The sequence below is a fragment of the Oncorhynchus clarkii genome, chromosome 22, assembly GCF_045791955.1.
Source record: "Oncorhynchus clarkii lewisi isolate Uvic-CL-2024 chromosome 22, UVic_Ocla_1.0, whole genome shotgun sequence".
NCBI classification, from domain to species: domain Eukaryota; kingdom Metazoa; phylum Chordata; class Actinopteri; order Salmoniformes; family Salmonidae; genus Oncorhynchus; species Oncorhynchus clarkii.
This window is the reverse complement of record NC_092168.1, coordinates 20,798,406-20,819,300: the sequence shown is the minus strand read 5'-3', so window position 1 is coordinate 20,819,300 and position 20,895 is coordinate 20,798,406. Positions and strand designations below refer to the sequence as shown.

Sequence of the window (20,895 nt, the reverse complement as noted above, 5' to 3'; positions counted from 1 at the left end):
GCAATAAAAAAGTGGACGTTTGCCTTATTTTTCTTTGCTGATGACATTTTGTGCCCTGAACTTAAAAAATGAAATAAAAATTAAGGTTTGCTAGCTGTTAGCCATGTGAAAACTATTCTCATCTTCAGTGCCGCCTATATCATTTAATTATTTGTATTATTTTGGGGGGGGGTGGGATGGGGTGACTTGCCAAGCATTGGCGTGCCAAGGCAAATACCCTCGTGTGCGTTATGTTGCTGACCCCTGGTCTACAGGAACAGCCAGCATGCTAGTTGTTCCCATGACTGGAAGTCAACATGAACTGTTCCCATAGACTTCCAGTCATTGCGCTAACCCTAGTTAGCAATTGCTTTAACACTAGTTGGCAACTTAGAACTGTAAAAATACATTGAATCCATGAGTTAATCTGACTCTGGGTAAATCGAAAAAAGGGACCGGAATGCCAAAATCTCACACTGTCCCTTTTAAAGGGTGTCTTGGCATAAAATGCACAAAAAATGTAAATATATTTTTTTGGGGATGTTGTCTATGATTTAGCAGGGGTGGCCTTTATGAAGGAAATATCATGTTAGAATACATGATCAAACCCTCATGTTCCAATACTTGTGTGGATTGGATTTCCAGTCATATTGTCTATCTTTGCCAGGCAGGACTGGTGTCGTCCCTGTGTTCAGGAGGATGCAACATACTGGACTTTGCAGATCGAAATGCCATGAATAGATAATCAGACATGATTCAGTATTTGACATGTCAAAGAAAGGCATGTCTGTCTATTCTAATCAATATATTTATATTTGAGTTGTGCCAGACTGAGCACTAGCCAGTGCCCAGGCTTCCAGCTGGGCGGAGAGGCCCGAGAGAGTAAACAATACTCATCATTATGGCTCATGGCCTTATGTGTCCTCTGGAGCTGTGGCTGGCCTTTGTTGGCTCATACAGGGTCAGTGTTTGTGGTTATAAACCAGATTGTACGGTCCAGCTGGAGGGAGAATAAAAGTTATGGAGATAGACATTCTATGAAGTTGAAGCTATGATAAAGTTATGTCTTTTTGTAGGCTGGTTATTGAAATTATATTTGTCTGCAGTTTGGCTTCATTTTTGAGGAAGTTTATTTTGATTTGCGAAGTGGTTGAGCAGGTCTCCCAAAGACAGAGAAAAAAGGCGTATCTCGTCCAGACGTGCTGGTCTGGAACAGAATCGTAAAGGCGTCATTCAGTGTCATTTCAGCAGAAATCGTTTCTGAGGTTAGAAACATAAGATTAGCATTCTTGAAATATAATTTGATCTCTGAGAAATTAAGCTAATTGGCCATTTTTTAAATTCATAGGGTTCATATAACCTTCAGTAAATATATAGCACCTAACATCTGATTTCGACCATAATTGTGAAGAACCCAATAAAGTGGTAAAAAGCCAACATCACCCCACCCCAATAACCAGTATACTGTATCAGCTCTCTGTCTGACAAGTAGTATAGAGCTGCTGCTTGGAGTATTGCTTCTTCAACCTTTAATGCATTCCCTTTGAGTCTGATGATGGTTTTTGTCCTCTGTTCAGAGAGATTTGACATTGAAGTCGCTTGTAATTTTTAACCATAAAGTAGTCAAAGTACCAAGTTTTGCCCACTAGATGCCACTTTTCCTGCTACTGCCACCACACCCTTTTATTCATTTTAATGGTGTCTTGTGTTTTATTACATTAATCCCAAAAAAGGCCCAAAACACACACTGTGTAGTGTTTCGCAATGGTGTTGGGTTTAATGGAAAATATCACTAACCACAGTACGTATAGAGACGTTTTCTAATAATTTTATTGAAAAACACATTGTATTTTATTAGGGTTGTCACATTTTTTTTGTCACTAGTCCATTTCTCTATCAAAGTTTTGTGTTTGGAGGAAAATACTTTCACCATACGGATAGCCCTCTCGGAGCTGCCATTTTTTGGGGGGGACTATTCAATGAGACTTGGGTTGACGCATTAGGTTGCTAAGAGAAATACAAACTGAATTGAGGACTGGCTTGACCACACAATCTATTTTCATCATGAGCAAAAGCTGTTTGTTTTCTACCCAAAGTTTTAAATAAAATGATGTGATCCACTGAATAAACATGAGACCAGAAAAATTTATAAACAGGTGTGGTGGCAGTAGCAGGGACAGCGGCATCGGTGGGCAAAACTGGGTACTTTCACACTCATTTATGGACTTCAATGGCTAATTTCTCTGAACAAGAGACAAAAAAATCATCACCAGATTCAAAGGAATGTATTACAAAGGTTGAAAAAGCAATACTCCAAGCAGCAGCTCCATTGCAGGCGGGAGCCTAGTGTTTAGAGCGTTGGACTAGTAACATAAAGGTTGCAAGATCAAATCCCCGAGCTGACAAGGTAAAAATCTGTCGTTCTGCCCCAGAACAAGGCAGTTAACCCACTGTTCCTAGGCTGTCCATTGAAAATAAGAATTTGTTCTTAACTGAGTAGTTAAATAAAGGTAAAATAAAAATACTACTTGATCTTGACATCTAGCCACTTAGCTCTATCAAGTTAGCAAACCAAATGCATAGCTGGATCCCTGAGCTGGATAGAAATACCCCGGTATATGGTATATATCGCCCTGGCCTAACTCACTGTAGCATTCATATCAATACACACAACTATCTAGGTCAAATAGGGGAGAGGCGTTGTGCAGTTAATGTTGGCTTTATCAGTTTTTTTAAACCAGGTTTGCTTTTCATTTGCGCAATATGAGATGGAACCGATATAATGCTGTATACTTTATTGCATTTGTTCTGGATTTGGAGACTGTGAAAAGACCCCTGGTGGCATGTCTGGTGGGGTAAGAGTGTGTGTCAGGACTGTGTGTAAATTGACTATGCAAACATTTTTGGATTTTCAACACAATGTTTCTTATAAAAAGAACCAATGCAGTCAGTCAATCCTATACATTTTAAATGACCAATTATATTTAAACAAAATGTTTCAGGAATGCCATTCTTAGTTCCTGTAGTTAGAAATATATCTGAGATGGTGGGTGTAAATCCTCTTACTTGTGCTTTTTGAGGTGGAATGACTTGAAGAGTGAGCGCGAAAGGGATGAAAGACCCTCGGCTTCCTGGCCAACCAATCCCATGGTTACTTAAGGAAATCCTTTCCTCTCTTGTCTGAAACTCAGAAAGACATGTTGTCTTTGCTGTATGGTGCCCAGAGTTCAAATACTACAACACCATGTGCACCAACCATCACTTTAGGCCTACATGTCTAGAATAAGACCCAACTAGAAATGATGTATGACTCGTTTCCAGAATATGTGGTTTTGTAGAAAAATGGACAAGTTTTCCTCTGGTCAGGGTTTATGGCAGTAGGAAAAGCAGGCAGCAAGTTCAGTATGTCACACATTTCCATTACATACAGTGCATTCAGAAAGTATTCATACCCCTTGACCTTTCCCACATTTTGTTACGTTGCAGCCTTATTCTAAAATTGACTAAATAAAACAAGTCCTCATCAATCTACACACAATACCGCATAATGACAAAGTGAAAACAGGTTTTTAGAATGTTGCAAATGTATTACAAATAAACAGATACCTTATTTACATGTACAGTGCCTTGCGAAAGTATTCGGCCCCCTTGAACTTTGTGACCTTTTGCCACATTTCAGGCTTCAAACATAAAGATATAAAACTGTATTTTTTTGTGAAGAATCAACAACAAGTGGGACACAATCATGAAGTGGAACGACATTTATTGGATATTTCAAACTTTTTTAACAAATCAAAAACTGAAAAGTTGGGTGTGCAAAATTATTCAGCCCCTTTACTTTCAGTGCAGCAAACTCTCCAGAAGTTCAGGAACTCTGAATGATCCAATGTTGACCTAAATGACTAATGATGATAAATACAATCCACCTGTGTGTAATCTCCGTATAAATGCACCTGCACTGTGATAGTCTCAGAGGTCCGTTAAAAGCGCAGAGAGCATCATGAAGAACAAGGAACACACCAGGCAGGTCCGAGATACTGTTGTGAAGAAGTTTTAAAGCCGGATTTGGATACAAAAAGATTTCCCAAGCTTTAAACATCCCAAGGAGCACTGTGCAAGCGATAATATTGAAATGGAAGGAGTATCAGACCACTGCAAATCTACCAAGACCTGGCCGTCCCTCTAAACTTTCAGTTCATACAAGGAGAAGACTGATCAGAGATGCAGCCAAGAGGCCCATGATCACTCTGGATGAACTGCAGAGATCTACAGCTGAGGTGGGAGACTCTGTACATAGGACAACAATCAGTCGTATATTGCACAAATCTGGCCTGTATGGAAGAGTGGCAAGAAGAAAGCCATTTCTTAAAGATATCCATAAAAAGTGTAGTTTAAAGTTTGCCACAAGCCACCTGGGAGACACACCAAACATGTGGAAGAAGGTGCTCTGGTCAGATGAAACCAAAATTGAACTTTTTGGCAACAATGCAAAACGTTATGTTTGGCGTAAAAGCAACACAGCTCATCACCCTGAACACACCATCCCCACTGTCAAACATGGTGGTGGCAGCAGCATCATGGTTTGGGCCTGCTTTTCTTCAGCAGGGACAGGGAAGATGGTTAAAATTGATGGGAAGATGGATGGAGCCAAATACAGGACCATTCTGGAAGAAAACCTGATGGAGTCTGCAAAAATAAACATATCCAGGCGTTAGAATGGCCAAGTCAAAGTCCAGACCTGAATCCAATCGAGAATCTGTGGAAAGAACTGAAAACTGCTGTTCACAAATGCTCTCCATCCAACCTCACTGAGCTCGAGCTGTTTTGCAAGGAGGAATGGGAAAACATTTCAGTCTCTCGATACTCCAAGCGACTTACAGCTGTAATCGCAGCAAAAGGTGGCGCTACAAAGTATTAACTTAAGGGGGCTGAATAATTTTGCACGCCCAATTTTTCCGTTTTTGATTTGTTAAAAAAGTTTGAAATATCCAATAAATGTCGTTCCACTTCATGATTGTGTCCCACTTGTTGTTGATTCTTCACAAAAAAATACAGTTTTATATCTTTATGTTTGAAGCCTGAAATGTGGCAAAAGGTCGCAAAGTTCAAGGGGGCCGAATACTTTCGCAAGGCACTGTATTCAGACCCTCTGCTATGTGACTTGAAATTGAGCTCAGGTGCATCCTGTTCCATTGATCATCCTTGACGTTTCTACAACTTGATTGGATTCTACCTGTGTTAAAATCAATTGATTAGATATGGTTCGGAAAGGCACACCTGTCTATATAAGGTCCCACAGATGACAGTGCATGTCAGAGCAAAAACCAAGCCATGAGGTCAAAGGAATTGTCCGTAGAGCTCCGAGACAGGATAGTGTTGAGGCACAGATCTGGGGAAGGGTACCAACACATTTCTGCAGCATTGCCAGGAACACTGTGGCCTCCATCGTTCTTAAATGGAGGAAGTTTGGAACCACCAAGACTCTTCCTAGAGCTGGCTGCCTGGCCAAACTGCAGAGAAGGGCCTCGGTCAGGGAGGTGACCAAGAACCTGAGTCACTCTGACCGAGCACCAGAGTTAATCTGTGGAGATGGGGGATCCTTCCAGAAGGACAACCATCTCTGCAGCACTCCACCAATCAGGCCTTTATGGTAGAGTGGCCAAACGGAAGCCACTCCTCAGTAAATGGCACATGACAGCCCGCATGGAGTTTGCCAAAAGGCACCGAAACGATTCTCAGACCATGAGAAACGAGATTCTCTGGTCTGAAACCAAGATTGAACTCTTTGGCCTGCATGCCAAACGCCATGTCTGGAGGAAACCTGGCACCATCCCTACAGTGAAGCATGGTGGTTGCAGTATCATGCTGTGGGGATGTTTTTCAGCGGCAGGGACTGGGAGACTCGTCAGGATCGAGGCAAAGTACAGAGATCCTTGATGAAAACCTTCTACACAGTGCTCAGGACCTCAGACGTGAGCGAAGGTTCACCATCCAAAAGGACAAAGACCCTAAGTAAACAGCCAAGACAATGCAGGAGTGGCTTCGGGAGCAGTGACTTCTCTGAATGTCCTTGAGTGAACCAGCCAGAGCCCGGACTTGAACCCGATCGAACATCTCTGGAGAGACCAGAAAATAGCTGTGCAGCGACGCTCCCCATCCATCCTGACAGAGCTTGAGAGGATCTGCAGAGAACAATGGGAGAAACTCCCCAAATACAGATGTGCCAAGCTTGTAGGGTCATACCCAAGACGACTGCAGGCTGTAATCGCTGCCAAAGATGCTTCATCAAAGTAATGAGTAAAAGTTCTGAAATTGTGTTTAAGTTTTGCAGTTTTGTTTTTGCTTTGTTCTTATGGGGTATTGTGTATTGATTGTTACATTACTGCCTTATTCTATACATAATTTGGAAAAAGTAAAGGGTTCTGAATACTTTCCAAATGCACTATATGAACTTCAGTCTTCTCCCAATCTAATCTAGGCCTAAATGTTTTCATATGATATCAGCATCAGGCTTTTATTTTATTTACACATAACAAAAATATAAACGCTCTGGTTTCATGAGCTGATGTAAAAGATCCCAGAAATGTTCAATATGCGCAAAAAACTTTTTTCTCTTGAATATTGTGCACATTTGTTTGCATAACTGTTAGTGAGCAGTTCTCCTTTGCCAAGATAATCCATCCACCTGACAGGTGTGGCATATCAAGAAGCTGATTCAACAGCATGATCATTACACAGGTGCACCTTGTGCTGGAGACAATTAAAGGCCATTGTAAAATGTGCAGTTTTGTCATACAACACACACAATGCCACATTTGTCTCAAGTTGAGGGAACGTGAAATTGGCATGCAGACTGCAGGAATGTCCATCAGAGCTGTTGCCAGAGAATGTAATGTTCATTTCTCAACCATAAGCTCCCTTGTTTTATAGAATTTCGAAGTACGTGCAACCAGCCTCACAACCGCAGAGCACGTGTATGGTGTCGTGTGGGCAAGCGGTTTGCAGATGTCAAAGTTGTGAACAGAATGTCCCAGGGTGGCGTTGGTGTTATGGTATGGGCAGGCATAAGCTACGGACAACATACACAATTGCATTTTATCAATGGCAATTTGAATGCACAGCGATACCGCGATGAGATCCTTGCCCATTGTCATGTCATTCATCCATCCACCACCTTCAACTTATGTTTCAGCATTATAATGCACGGCTCCATGTCTCAAGGTTCTGTACACAAAAATTATTGGAAGCTGAAAATCTCCCAGTTCCATGGCCTGCATACTCACCCGACATGTCACCAATTGAGCATGTTTGGGATGCTCTGGATCGTTGTGTTCCAGTTCCCGCCAATATCCAGTAACTTTGCACAGCCGTTGAAGAGGAGTGGGACAACATTCCACTGGCCACAATCAACAGCCTGATCAACTCTATGCAAGGATGTCACACTGTATGAGGCAAATGGTCACACCAGATACTGACTGGTTTTCTGATCCACGCACCTACTTTAAAAAAAAGTTATCTGTGACCAACAGATGCATATCTATATTATTTTCCATAGATTAAGGCCCCTATGAATTTCAATTGACAGATTTCTTATATATGAACTGTAACTGAAATTGTTGCTTTTATTTTTGTTCAATATTTTTGAGTGCTTAGGCCTAGGCTATTCCTTTGTTTTCCTTCTGATCTCAATCGGATGAATATTAAACTGAGGATTGGATTTTTTTTCTGAACAATGGCTTTTGTTGTTGCTCAATCTAAAACATTAGCAGAGGTCTGTCTGGATGGCCAATGCTATGGGATTTTGGAGGAGAATACCGAGTGCAGTGGTCTTGTAGGAATAACCCTTTGGCTGCGTTTAGACAGGCAGCCCAATTCTGATATTCTTTCCACCTAATTGGTATTGATCAATCAGATTTTTTCACCTCAGATAATTTTCAGAGCTGATCTGATTGGTCAAAATACCAATTTAGTGAAAAAAATATCAGATCAGAATTGGGCTACCTGTCTAAATGAGTCTTGCACGCTAAGCACACATTGTAAGAGTTTCCATCGTGTGGCTTTTGGTCACTAAGCGGTTTATTCCTTGTTCAGTAATTATTCCAAGTGGAGTGTAGGGCGACTATATTGAATGCATGGTTTTGCGTGATATTCCAGATGCCTTTATCACAAGAATCATTTTTATGAGCATTTATGTCCGCTTGCTCTCATGTTGTCTTTTTGGTTTCGTCTCCTATCCTCCTAGTGTGCTGTTTGCACCTTCCCATTTACACCAGAGATCTGTATATTATAGCAAGATGCTCATGTCTCCACCGTAACAATGGGAGTCATTGTCCCAAAGGTGGGAAAAGGCAGGCAAGAAGTTTAGGTCCAAAATAAGCAAATAGAAACGTATTGGGCTTTTCTTGGCGAGCGTGAAACCTCTCACTTCGCCTCTTCCTCTCTGTTTGCACACACACACCATGCCCCTCCCCCTGCTACTCACACAACAAAGATGAGAGATCACTACTTCTTCTCTGAAAAGTGGTTTCAACTCGCTATTTGCATTTGAGGTTTGGTCCAACAGAATCGGTCATACTGTGCATTTAGAAAGTATTCAGACCCCTTTAACTTTCCCACGTCTTGTTACGTTACAGCCTAATTCTAAACTGGATTAAATAATTTCCCCCTCAACCTTCACACGATACCCAACAATGACGAAGCAAAAACAGGTTTTTAGTAATGTTTGCAAGTTTATTAAAAATAAACGGAACATTTACATAAATATTCAGACCCTTCACTCAGTACTTTGTTGATGCACATTTGGCAGCAATTACAGCCTTGAGTCTAATTGGGTATGACACTCAAGCTTGGCACACTTGTAAGTATGCCACCTGTATGCCACCATTCTTCTCTGCAGATCCTCTCAAGCTCTGTCAGGTTGGATGGGGAGTGTCGCTACACAGCTATTTTCAGGTCTTCAGAGATTTTAGATTGGGTTCAAGTCCGGACTCTGGCTGGGCCACTCAAGGACAGTCAGAGACTTGTCCCAAAGCCACTCCTGCGTTGTCTTGGCTGTTTGCTTTGGGTCATTGTCGTGTTGGACCCCAGTCTGAGGTCCTGAGCACTCTGGAGCAGGTTTTCATCAAGGATCTCTTTGTACTTTTCTCCATTCAGCTTTGCCTTGATCCTGACTAGTCTCCCAGTCCCTACCGCTGAAAAACATCCCCACAGCATGATGCTGCCACCACCATGCTTCACTGTAAGGATGGTGCCAGGTTTCCTCCAGACGTGACGCTTGGCATTCAGGCCAAAGAGTTCAATCTCGGTTTCATCAGACCAGAGAATCTTGTTTCTCATGGTCTGAGAGACCTTTCAGGTGCCCTTTGGCAAACTCCTAGCAAGCTGTCGTGACATACTGAGGAGTGGCTTCCGTCTGGCCACTCTACCATAAAGGCCTGATTGGTGGAGTGGTGCAGAGATGGTTGTCCTTCTGGAAGGTTCTCCCATTTCCACAGAGGAGCTCTGTCAGTAACCATCCTCCCTGACCAAGGCCTTTCAAACTGATTGCTCAGTTTGGCCAGTTGGCCAGCTCTAGGAAGCGTCTTGGTGGTTCCAAACTTCTTCCATTCAATTTTTGCTGTGAAAAATCTCAAGGTTGATCAACAGAAACAGGATTCACCTGAGCTCAATTTCAAATCTCATTGCAAAGGGTCTGAATAGTTATATAAATATGGTATTTAAATTCTAAAAACCTGTTTTTGCTTTCTGATTATGGGATATTGTGTATAGATTGAGGAAAAAATATAATTTGATACATTTTAGAATAAGGCTGCAACATAACAAAATGTGGTAAAATGGAAGGGGTCTGGATACTTTCCCAATGCACTGTGGACACCGAAACACACAGAGACATTATTTTACTGTAGTAGAGGGGAAGTGATCTTTTCTAATGATACCCTTTTTATGTTTCAACTGCACAAATTATGCGCAGAGCAGACACTGCTAAAATGTGAATATCAACGAACAATGATTCTGGAAAAGGAATGTTCAGTTTGTTGCGTCACGTTCTGCTTGGAGCATTTTAGCCATAGACTGTTATACTAGCTGTCTAGTCTGTTTTATACATGTGCAATAAGCAGGAAACATTTATAGAAGGATTTCTGCAACTCATTCTCATTCTGGGAAATATACACTGAGTATACCAAACATTAGGAACTTAATGTTCTTAAGGTTTTGTGCACTCAAAGGTAGCCCACTTGATTCCAACATCTGAACAATGTGGACAGGGTCATAGGTGACATAACAGCACCATGAAACACAGGCAATTCCATCTTGCTAATGATCCACTTGACTATTAATAGTTTTTCTTGCTGGCATGTCGGTTATGCTGCGTGCATGATGATCGTTATACTGTCTGAATGAGCACGTTTATATAACACTAGGGCTGTTATGGAATTGTGGGTAATGATTAATTGTCATAGAAATGTTATTTATAAAAATAAAAAAAAATGCATTTCAAGCAAAAACATCTTTGAAAATTGGATGTGACATACTGTACCTAATGAATACAACCAGCCTTGGTGGCGACCCTGTTGAAAAATGAATGATTTTCACCTGGAACTTTTGACCAAAGTGTTATTCTGCATGTAAAATGATTACCAACTTTACCCACTTCATGTGTTTATAATACATTTAAAAATGAAATGCTGTTAGATAAACTATATTTACTTAAATATGAAGTTGAATCCCCTTTCTCCTGAAATTAATGTCAGTATGACGATTATGTTTTTTGTTTGGTTTGTTCACGGTTGTTATCCATAATTGTCGGCTACAAGATTTATACGATAATTGTGCCATCCCTAGGTAACACTCCACTCCATTGTAGTCATATAGTAAGACTTGAACCACAACTGTTTGTCTTGTTCTCTTGCTTGTTTGTGTAAAATAGCCTACAACTTCGCTTGCGAACAAAATGAGGGACTAAAATGTGCACTTGTAGATTTGCTTATGCAATAGTAGTGGCATTTCCACTACTAACCTTAATTGGATCCATGCGGTACGAGCAGTCAGAGGTCTTCTAGGCTTCTTCCTCTCCAGAGTCAGGCCAATGGTGTCAATGTCATGCTGTTTTAACCGGAGATGCTGCCTGCTCTCTCCGACTTCACTACAGCCCTTGATACGTGCTAGTTGGCAGCCTCACTGATGAACAGAGAGATTATTTCCATCTGTTGAGGATTGTTATCTTTCCCACTGTCTTACCCCTCTTTGTTGCTAGCAATATCATTGTAGGAAATGATCTACATTTTATTTTAACCTCTGACAAACATTTGATTCCACTGCCTGCCTAGCTATGTCTGGGTGTTTACACGAAACAAGACCAGGCCAGAATGCTAGAAAAGTAGGATTTTCAAAGATGTCTAGTGGTGCTAACAAGTACTGGATTGGCAGCTAGGTCATATTATGCTTCACTAATGGTCATACTGACAACCTGGCCAATCCATGCCAAGCTCTCAGCTTATCTGACTGGAAATGATACACCCAGACTCAGGAGCAGCCCAGCCATAGGGTGCATGCTTAACAGGTTTCTCTGTACCGTTCCCTCTTATCACGTCAGTGCTCTAGCGTTTATCTCTTACTTCCGCACATTGTCTCTACAACAAAGCTTCCAAACTGCAAAAATGGAATCCAATCAAGCAAATGTCGGGGGAAAATACAACATTTTGTTCGCTTCCAATCTGATGGGACCCAGAGAACCGTTCAGAATTGAAACCTGCTCGTCTTCACATTTCTAATTCGGTGTATGTTTATTGTTTTGCTTACTAAAAACTTGTATAGGCTCACCTGACAAAGTTGGTCACTGAGACCCTAAAACAAGCTAGTTGTGGTTCGATTTGACAACGCATAATGGCCTTAAAAAAAGAAACGCACCTTGTATATAACACACAAACGGACCTTAAACGGAGATGTGATCCCATTGATTGAATGGACCCGTGAAATCTCTCCTATCGTGTTTGTACTTTTTTGTGAGTGAGCCCACCATGCAGTATTTTGTCTACAGACAACAAAACCCATACACCTTATAACCCTCTTCTCTCCAGGTTATGCAATGGTCTCAGCGGCCCGTCCAGATCTCCAGGTGGTTCTGTCCCTCTCTCTCGTACCACGGCCGCTGCTCTCCTCCCTCTGCTCTGCCTCTGAGGTTGCTGAGGCGCCTCCTGTGATTTCCCTCCTGGCCAGTGCTCCCTAAAAGAGGCCAAGATTGCCAAGATCTGCCCCGTAGCGAGCATGACGGCCACCACGCGTGGCTCTCCTGTTGGGGGAAACGACAACCAGGCAGGCCAGGCGCCCGACGCTCAGAGCCAGAGCCAGCCCCCGCTGCCACAGAACCAGGTCAGAAGCCTCTCTGTCCCATCCTCTTCTTTAATTTCTGACCTTCACCTCAACATCCTGTTTTTGACTTGTGCTCTCTTCTAGTCCTCTTTCTCTTTTCTATCTCTACTCTGCCCCGTCCTCTTCTAGTCCTCTTTCTCTTTTCTATCTCTACTCTGCCCCGTCCTCTTCTAGTCCTCTTTCCCTTTTCTATCTCTACTCTGCCCTGTCCTCTTCTAGTCCTCTTTCCCTTTTCTACTGTCCTCTTCTAGTCCTCTTTCCCTTTTCTACTGTCCTCTTCTAGTCCTCTTTCCCTTTTCTACCTCTACTCTGCCCCGTCCTCTTCTAGTCCTCTTTCCCTTTTCTACCTCTACTCTGCCCTGTCCTCTTCTAGTCCTCTCCCTTTTCTACCTCTACTCTGCCCCATTCTCTCACTTCTCTATCCTCTCACTTCTTCATGTCTCAACATCCTCTTCTATCTCTCGCCTTTCACTCTCCCCTCTTCACCTTTCCTCTCTGCCGTTCGTTGCCCCCATCCTCTCGTCCTGCTCCTCTTTGTGCTAAAGCACATAGCATGACATGAACGTCCTCCTCGTGCCCTGTGGGGCATAAAGCTGTCCTGATTCATTTAACGGTAACTATAAATCAAACCTGTATTGGCCTCATCCTGATGGATGCTGTTTTGGTGTATTGTTTAGATTTGAGTGTTGTTCTGTTACAAATACTGCACCAGTGGCCCACATTGTTACAGCAGCAGCACAGAGACGCATCTAATTGAATCAAACTGTGGGGGGTGACAGTCAGTGCTCACACCTAGGCACACAGAGGGAGAGAGAAAGAAGGCAGGGAGACTTGGAAGGAGGGGGTAGGAATCAAAGAACACAAGCCCCAGAGTAATAGATAAAGACAGAGTGTGTGTGCTAGGGACAGAGTGTGTGGGCTAGGGATGAGTAGCACCCAGACGTGAGAGGCAAGCTGGCTATGTAGGTCAACCAAGCAGAAAGAGCCTTCTCCACACACCCCCACATTTCCCAAGTTCTGCAGCTCCGCTACCCGCATCAGACACACACACTTGCTGCTACCACTGCTGCTCATACATACGAACAGTCATTAACATATGTCAGACACACACACACACAGTTCTTGAAGACATGGTGGGAATAAAGAATAATTTATCTGTGGATTTTCACAGCCTTAAGATTCAAGAGACATGCTGCATTTCTCCTTAACAACTGCATATGCCACATTAATATATTACACACACACACACACACACACACACACTGACATGGTGTCAAGTATTTTCCATGCCTCCCCTAGTGTGTGTGCAATGTGCATTTTGTGCACGCTTGTGTATAATGTTGTTTGTACCTCAAGGTTCGACTAATTGGCTTTAGCTTAGGCTACATTAGGAAAACAAAACACACGTGAATGTTTCGGGGAGATGGAGTTCTATAGCTGATCATTTCTATCCTACAGTGCTACTGTTTGTTAAAATCCCATGTTTGTTGTAGATTGTTCGAGTACAGTCTTGGGTTTTGAGACCTGGCTGCAACAGGGGCCTCAGATAAGATCTTTCTATCACAGCAGTGCCTCCTTGTGAAATCGTCTCTCAGCTCTTTATGGGCTGGACCTTAACTTCAGTGACGCGTGCAGATTGCAAGTTATTCTTTTTTTAATGCAAATCTCCCAATGTCATCAATGCATGATTTTGAGTGAACGTCTGAGTGACTGGTGCAGATCCCAAGTTAGGACTGAATGATGTGAGCTTGTGTTGAAGAGTGAATGTTGGTGGGAACTGGGAATAGACTGGTTCTGTCCAGATGACTGTCACTAGGCTCTCTGGCTCTCCTGTTATATATTATGAGTCAGTGTTTCCCCTAGTTTCGAGGCGGGTTATTGCGAAATTGGGATTAGGGGAATTTCTGCCCTAAATTCTGTTTTTTGATGGTGTGTTTCAGACGGCGTCCCCTAACTCCACCAATGAGAACTCTCCAGTGAGCCCCCCGGATGAGCAGGGTCAGGGGGATGGCCCCACCCAGCTGGAGGAGGAGGAGCCTGCCTTCCCTCACACAGACCTGGCCAAGCTGGATGACATGATCAACAGGTACAAACACAACAGGTTGTGTTAATATAAGGAGGTGTGTGTGGTTGTGAGAAGGAATGAGTGTGTATCTGTATTCATGTGGATGTTTTGTTTCCAGACCCCGCTGGGTTGTTCCAGTTCTTCCAAAGGGAGAGTTAGAGGTTCTTCTAGAAGCTGCTATAGAGCTTAGTAAAAAAGGTAAGAATGTTGATTCATTCTATTCCTCATATCACTCCTCAATACTTTGAACTATGGCAAGCGAGATGGTATAGCAAGCTTGGCAATGTACACATTTGAAATATTATGACTGCACTGTATTTCACCCACAGTGTATGGAGTTTAGTAGCTGACTCACTCTACTTTCGCTTTGTCAATGACTCCACTTAGTTTCTCTTTAGATTGATATTTGACTTGCAGCCCTTCCCAAAAAAATCTGTGGTACAGTAGCGGTCGTTGACTTTCAAGATGAGGGAGGGTGATTTTCTTTTTTATGAGCATGGGCTTACTTCTATTACAGCATGTTGGATGACTGTCATTTATATTCCATTCATGTAAAATTGATATATTTAGGCTACTACATGATACTAACATTTTCCCTATACCCATTATCACAATAAATTGTGATTTCAATGGGACTTTCTCCATTTTATATTGTTGAATCCATCAAACAAATGATTTTTGTCAAATTCTGCATCTTTTATTATAATTTCCAAACTGCCACACAGCATGATATGGGCAAGAGAATCTAGGCCTAGTTAACTGTTGGAATCATGGAAGTATGTTTTTTCTAATTCTATAGTTGGAATATAGTGGGAAGCACCTTGAATACATTGTTGTTTGACATGGTAACAAACAAATTAATAAGCCAGTGAGGAATTATTGACAGGGTAGGAACCAAAGCGTTGGTCAATGTTTCCAGGTCACCCTAATTAGACGTTACATTGCATGTTTTCTTACTTCATGTTGCTAGCTAGCCAACATATTCATTCTTCACCTATTCCTCTCTGATAAGATACCATTGCACAAACATGCTTATCTAGGCCTACACCAGCACTGGTACCAGGCAGTATTAGCCAACTAACCATGTTTGCTTTGACTGTTAGCTGGCTTGCTAAATGTTCTAACTAGCGATTTAGCGTTAACAAATAATGTTAGCAACACCTAGCTAAGAAAATACAAACTAGCAAACAGTCGTTGGCAGACAGTAAGGTGCACAAACTAATAGTGTAATTATAGAATACTTGTGTAATCAGCATGTCAGCAATATTGTTGCGTCCATCTGACCATGCAGAGTGAATGGCAAGAAAGGGCTCGTGACTCCGTGGTTGAACAAATGCTCTCTCCTTGAGTGATGGGGCAGGGCTTTGTGTGGTTAGCAGCAGGAGGAGAGGGAGAGAGATGACTTAAGTAGTAAATGGAGTAAACTATTAAAACTAACATTATACAAGCCGGAGTTGAGTATCACATTTAACAAACCAAACATTGCTCTTACTGTTATAAAAGGTCAAGTCAAAACTTAAACTGGTCTGTGCGATATAGCCGTTGTGTATATAGTCCAATACCGCCAAGCCCAAACCCATCATGAGGTTGCTACAACCTAGCCTATGAATGCAAGTTTACAACGTAGGCGCACAGGTCGATAGAAAAATGAGAGTAATCAAGGTGACAGTGACACATACAGTACCGCCTTGCACACTCTTTCCTGCATCTAGCAGATCTAGGTTGTAATCATTAGTTAGGTTGTAATCATTAGAACAGTTGCAAACGAGAGATTCTATTGGACAAATTCAGGTATGTTTATCCCCGTTTTTGTTCTGTTTGCTTCCGTTTAAGAAAAGCTTTCCAACAGAATTAGCGGAATGAATACACTCCTGATCACACTCAATACAGTTAACTTTCATAGCAGCCACATACAAACAGCATCTTCACTTTGCTCATTGTATAATTACTTCTCGCATTTTCACATTTTCCTCCTCTCAAGTTTTCCCATTGCTTGTGGAATTCAGTGCACAACACATCAGCTGTCTGTGACAAGGCAAAAAAAAAACTTCCAAACCATATCATAACCGTTAACTGCTGCACATAGCCTACATCGTTATCACCATTGACGTGACAATCATTAATGTGATGACTGTTATTTATTGAATAATTGCCTACTATGTTTAATTGGTACAAGATTAAATTAATCATGTAGCAATTAACTCATTTGGAATTTGGGGCACCACAGGAAAATGTGTTTGAGTTATTAACTCTTGATTTAAACTCTAAAGATATATAAATATCTCTTACATCAATAACAGTCAATTATTAATTATTACCTCATCAATCTCGTTCTGAATGTCGCAGACTTCGTAAATCTGCACAAACCCGTGTCTCTCTGATCATTCCGTACCACACAAATGTATTTTATTATTTACTTACTAATTAGCTAAATGATAACATAAGACACACACACACACACTGTATAGATTATTGATAAGAAACTTAATACGATGACAACAAGTCCGTAGCGGACTAACACTATGACACTTGTTACACAAGATGGAGAGTTAGAGAGAGAGCGAGAAAGAGAAGCAACACTTGGATACAGTTGGAAACTATCCTTACAGTAGCCCTAATACCTTGCCCGAACTGCCGCTCTTTTGGCTAAGAGGTAATGTATGTATTTCCGTGTTGAAGGTCTTCGCTGGGTATCTCTGTTGGGCCCAGTCCTTCGTGGGCAGGGTTCCGCTTGGTGAGAAGGGGGCCTGTTCTTCGAATGGCCTCCTTCGTTCGCGGGTGTCTCTGATTGTCCACAAGAGGTCACAATGTCCTTCTTCTTAGTTGTCTGTTTATTTGAATTCGTTCTGGAAGTGGTCTCCTGAGGACGGCTAATCAGCCGTGTCGATGATCCCAGAGTGGTGATAAAAACAGTGTAGGCAACGATGATTTGAAGAGAATAACCGGATGGTCCTACTTAAATTCATCTTCTTAGATACAGCTACTCAACTAACTGTTAACTTCTTATGGTATAGGGGAAGCTTGCGTCCCACTTGGCCAAAAGCCAGGGAAAATGCAGCGCGGCAAATTCAAATAAAATGATATAAAAATCTAACTTTCATTAAATCACACATGTAAGATACTAAATTAAAGCTACACTCGTTGTGAATCTAGCCAACATGCCAGTTTGTAAAAATCATTTTCCGCGAAAGCATAAGAAGCTATTATCTGATGATTGCACAACAGTAAACAAAGAGGGTAGCATATTTCAACCCTGCAGGCACGACACAAAACACAGAAATAAAATATAAAACATGCCTTTGACGAGCTTCTTTTGTTGGCACTCCAATATGTCCCATAAACATCACAATTTGTCCTTTTGTTCGATTAATTCCGTCCATATATATCCAAAATGTCCATTTATTTGGCGCGTTTGAACCAGAAAAAAACAGCTTCCAAATTGCGCAACGTCACTACAAAATATTTCAAATGTTGCCTGTAAACTTTGCCAAAACATTTCAAACTACTTTTCTAATACAACTTTAGGTATTTTTAAACGTTAATAATCGATCGAATTGAAGACGGGTCTATCGGTGTTCAATACAGGAAGACAACAAACCAAGCTACTTTTCAAGTCTTGCGCAACTCTCAACAGTGTTAAGTTCCTAGATGGCCTTACTACTTCCATTGCGCAAAGGAATAACCTCAACCAAATTCCAAAGACTGGTGACAGTCTTCCAGTGGAAGCGGTATGAACTGAAAACAAGTTCCTAAGAAATATCGTTTCCCAATGAGAACTCACTGAACAGACCCAGACCTAAAACAAAAAAAATCTGAACGGTTAGTCCTCAGGGTTTTGCCTGCTACATAAATACTGTTATACTCACAGACATGATTCAAACAGGTTTAGAAACTTCGGAGTGTTTTCTATCCAAATATACTAATAATATGCACATCTTATATTCTTGGCATGAGTAGCAGGAAGTTGAAATTAGGCACTCTATTTATCCAAAAGTGAAAATGCTGCCCCCTATACCTTAAGAAGTTGAGGTTCCTTTGTCTTCTTCAACCTAGTGTTGGAGTTTTCGGGTTCGTGACTAATGTGGACCAAGCTGCAGCTTTTGATCCATCTAGTCTGATTATATTAATTCTGAACTTAATCGTTTTATACCCTCGGGTAGAAAGGGGCGTTTACGTGACACGCTCCCTGGGGCATGGCTAGTTACGAAGCAAGGCATCATAATTACTATGATCTTGTTAGGGAACTAAAAACAATCCTATCGTCACAAAAACATTCCCTTTATCCTTGATATTTTCTACACAACATAAATAATGTTAACCTGATATACACAGTGTTAAAGCTCTTCAAGTTGCAATGTTTTTGTTATAGCGTCTTCATAACTATTTTAATGACAACAAAATAGACATACATTTTCCATATTCCATCTCTCATCATTCCCAACATTCGGATGTTGAAATATGTGGTCCCAGTGTCCATTGTTTGATGTTAAAGTTCGGGGCGGCAAAAGTCTCACGGTAACAAAGGGATTTTTACCTTCCAAATACTGCAAGGCAAGAGAGAAAGTTCTCTCCAAATTTACGACCGCTGTTAAGTCGTAAAACAACCCCCCCCCCCCCCCCCTCTACTCTCTGGCTATCTGTCTGCCATTGCCAGTTGATCTGGCACCTTTAATCCTCACCAAGGAGGTAAAGTCATGACACCATATTAGCACACTTCATAGACCACATAACTACAGGTTAGTAAACCGGCTAGAATCATGCAGTACAGTATACAGTCAGCAAGCAGTTTAGCAGTTACACCGGAGGGTCCCTGTGGCAATAAATTAATAAAACCAAAAGCTTACCCTGACTTGCTAGCTAACATAATATCCCTCTCTCTTTTGAGCCGGGTGTTTAAGTAGGCTAAACTAGCTAGCTGCAGACAACTACTCACCACATTTTATGCACTGCAGTGCTAGCTAGCTGTAGCTTATGCTTTCAGTAATAGATTCATTCTCTGATCCTTGGGTGGATAACATGTCAGTTCATGCTGCAAGATTTTTGATAGGCTGGCGGCCGCCCTCCGGAAGTTGTCGTAATTGCTGTGTAAGTCTATGGAAGAGGGTGAGAACCATGAGCCTCCTAGGTTTTGTAATGAAGTCATTGTATCCAAAGGAGGACGGAAGCGAGCTGTCCTCCGGCTACACCATTGTGCTACCCTATAGACCTTAATTTCAAAACAGTGTCATTGTGCTACCCTATAGACCTTCATTGCAAAACAGTGTGTTTTAATACATTATTTTGTGATGTGAATATATTAAGTATGTGAATCTAGCCAACATGCCAGTTTGTAAAAATCATTTTCCGCGAAAGCATAAGAAGCTATTATCTGATGATTGCACAACAGTAAACAAAGAGGGTAGCATATTTCAACCCTGCAGGCACGACACAAAACACAGAAATAAAATATAAAACATGCCTTTGACGAGCTTCTTTTGTTGGCACTCCAATATGTCCCATAAACATCACAATTTGTCCTTTTGTTCGATTAATTCCGTCCATATATATCCAAAATGTCCATTTATTTGGCGCGTTTGAACCAGAAAAAAACTGCTTCCAAATTGCGCAACGTCACTACAAAATATTTCAAATGTTGCCTGTAAACTTTGCCAAAACATTTCAAACTACTTTTCTAATACAACTTTAGGTATTTTTAAACGTTAATAATCGATCGAATTGAAGACGGGTCTATCGGTGTTCAATACAGGAAGACAACAAACCAAGCTACTTTTCAAGTCTTGCGCAACTCTCAACAGTGTTAAGTTCCTAGATGGCCTTACTACTTCCATTGCGCAAAGGAATAACCTCAACCAAATTCCAAAGACTGGTGACAGTCTTCCAGTGGAAGCGGTATGAACTGAAAACAAGTTCCTAAGAAATATCGTTTCCCAATGAGAACTCACTGAACAGACCCAGACCTAAAACAAAAAAAATCTGAACGGTTAGTCCTCAGGGTTTTGCCTGCTACATAAATACTGTTATACTCACAGACATGATTCAAACAGGTTTAGAAACTTCGGAGTGTTTTCTATCCAAATATACTAATAATATGCACATCTTATATTCTTGGCATGAGTAGCAGGAAGTTGAAATTAGGCACTCTATTTATCCAAAAGTGAAAATGCTGCCCCCTATACCTTAAGAAGTTGAGGTTCCTTTGTCTTCTTCAACCTAGTGTTGGAGTTTTCGGGTTCGTGACTAATGTGGACCAAGCTGCAGCTTTTGATCCATCTAGTCTGATTATATTAATTCTGAACTTAATCGTTTTATACCCTCGGGTAGAAAGGGGCGTTTACGTGACACGCTCCCTGGGGCATGGCTAGTTACGAAGCAAGGCATCATAATTACTATGATCTTGTTAGGGAACTAAAAACAATCCTATCGTCACAAAAACATTCCCTTTATCCTTGATATTTTCTACACAACATAAATAATGTTAACCT

General features: G+C 41.4%; 1 protein-coding gene across 6 annotated transcripts in view; it reads left to right on the top strand.

The window, feature by feature from the left end:
- The window catches only part of LOC139380561 (ubiquitin carboxyl-terminal hydrolase 9X), a 91,499-nt gene that overhangs the window by 5,495 nt on the left and 65,109 nt on the right, over positions 1–20,895 (top strand). For 5 of the 6 annotated variants that reach the window (XM_071123331.1, XM_071123332.1, XM_071123329.1 and 2 more), the window contains exons 2-4: positions 12,057–12,348; positions 14,289–14,434; positions 14,532–14,611. In XM_071123331.1, the coding sequence (XP_070979432.1) occupies positions 12,244–12,348; positions 14,289–14,434; positions 14,532–14,611 (331 nt within the window). In that variant the 5' untranslated portion in view covers positions 12,057–12,243. Of the gene's footprint in view, positions 1–12,056; positions 12,349–12,747; positions 12,962–14,288; positions 14,435–14,531; positions 14,612–20,895 lie in introns of those variants that run through there. The other variant, XM_071123333.1, reaches the window with a different exon arrangement.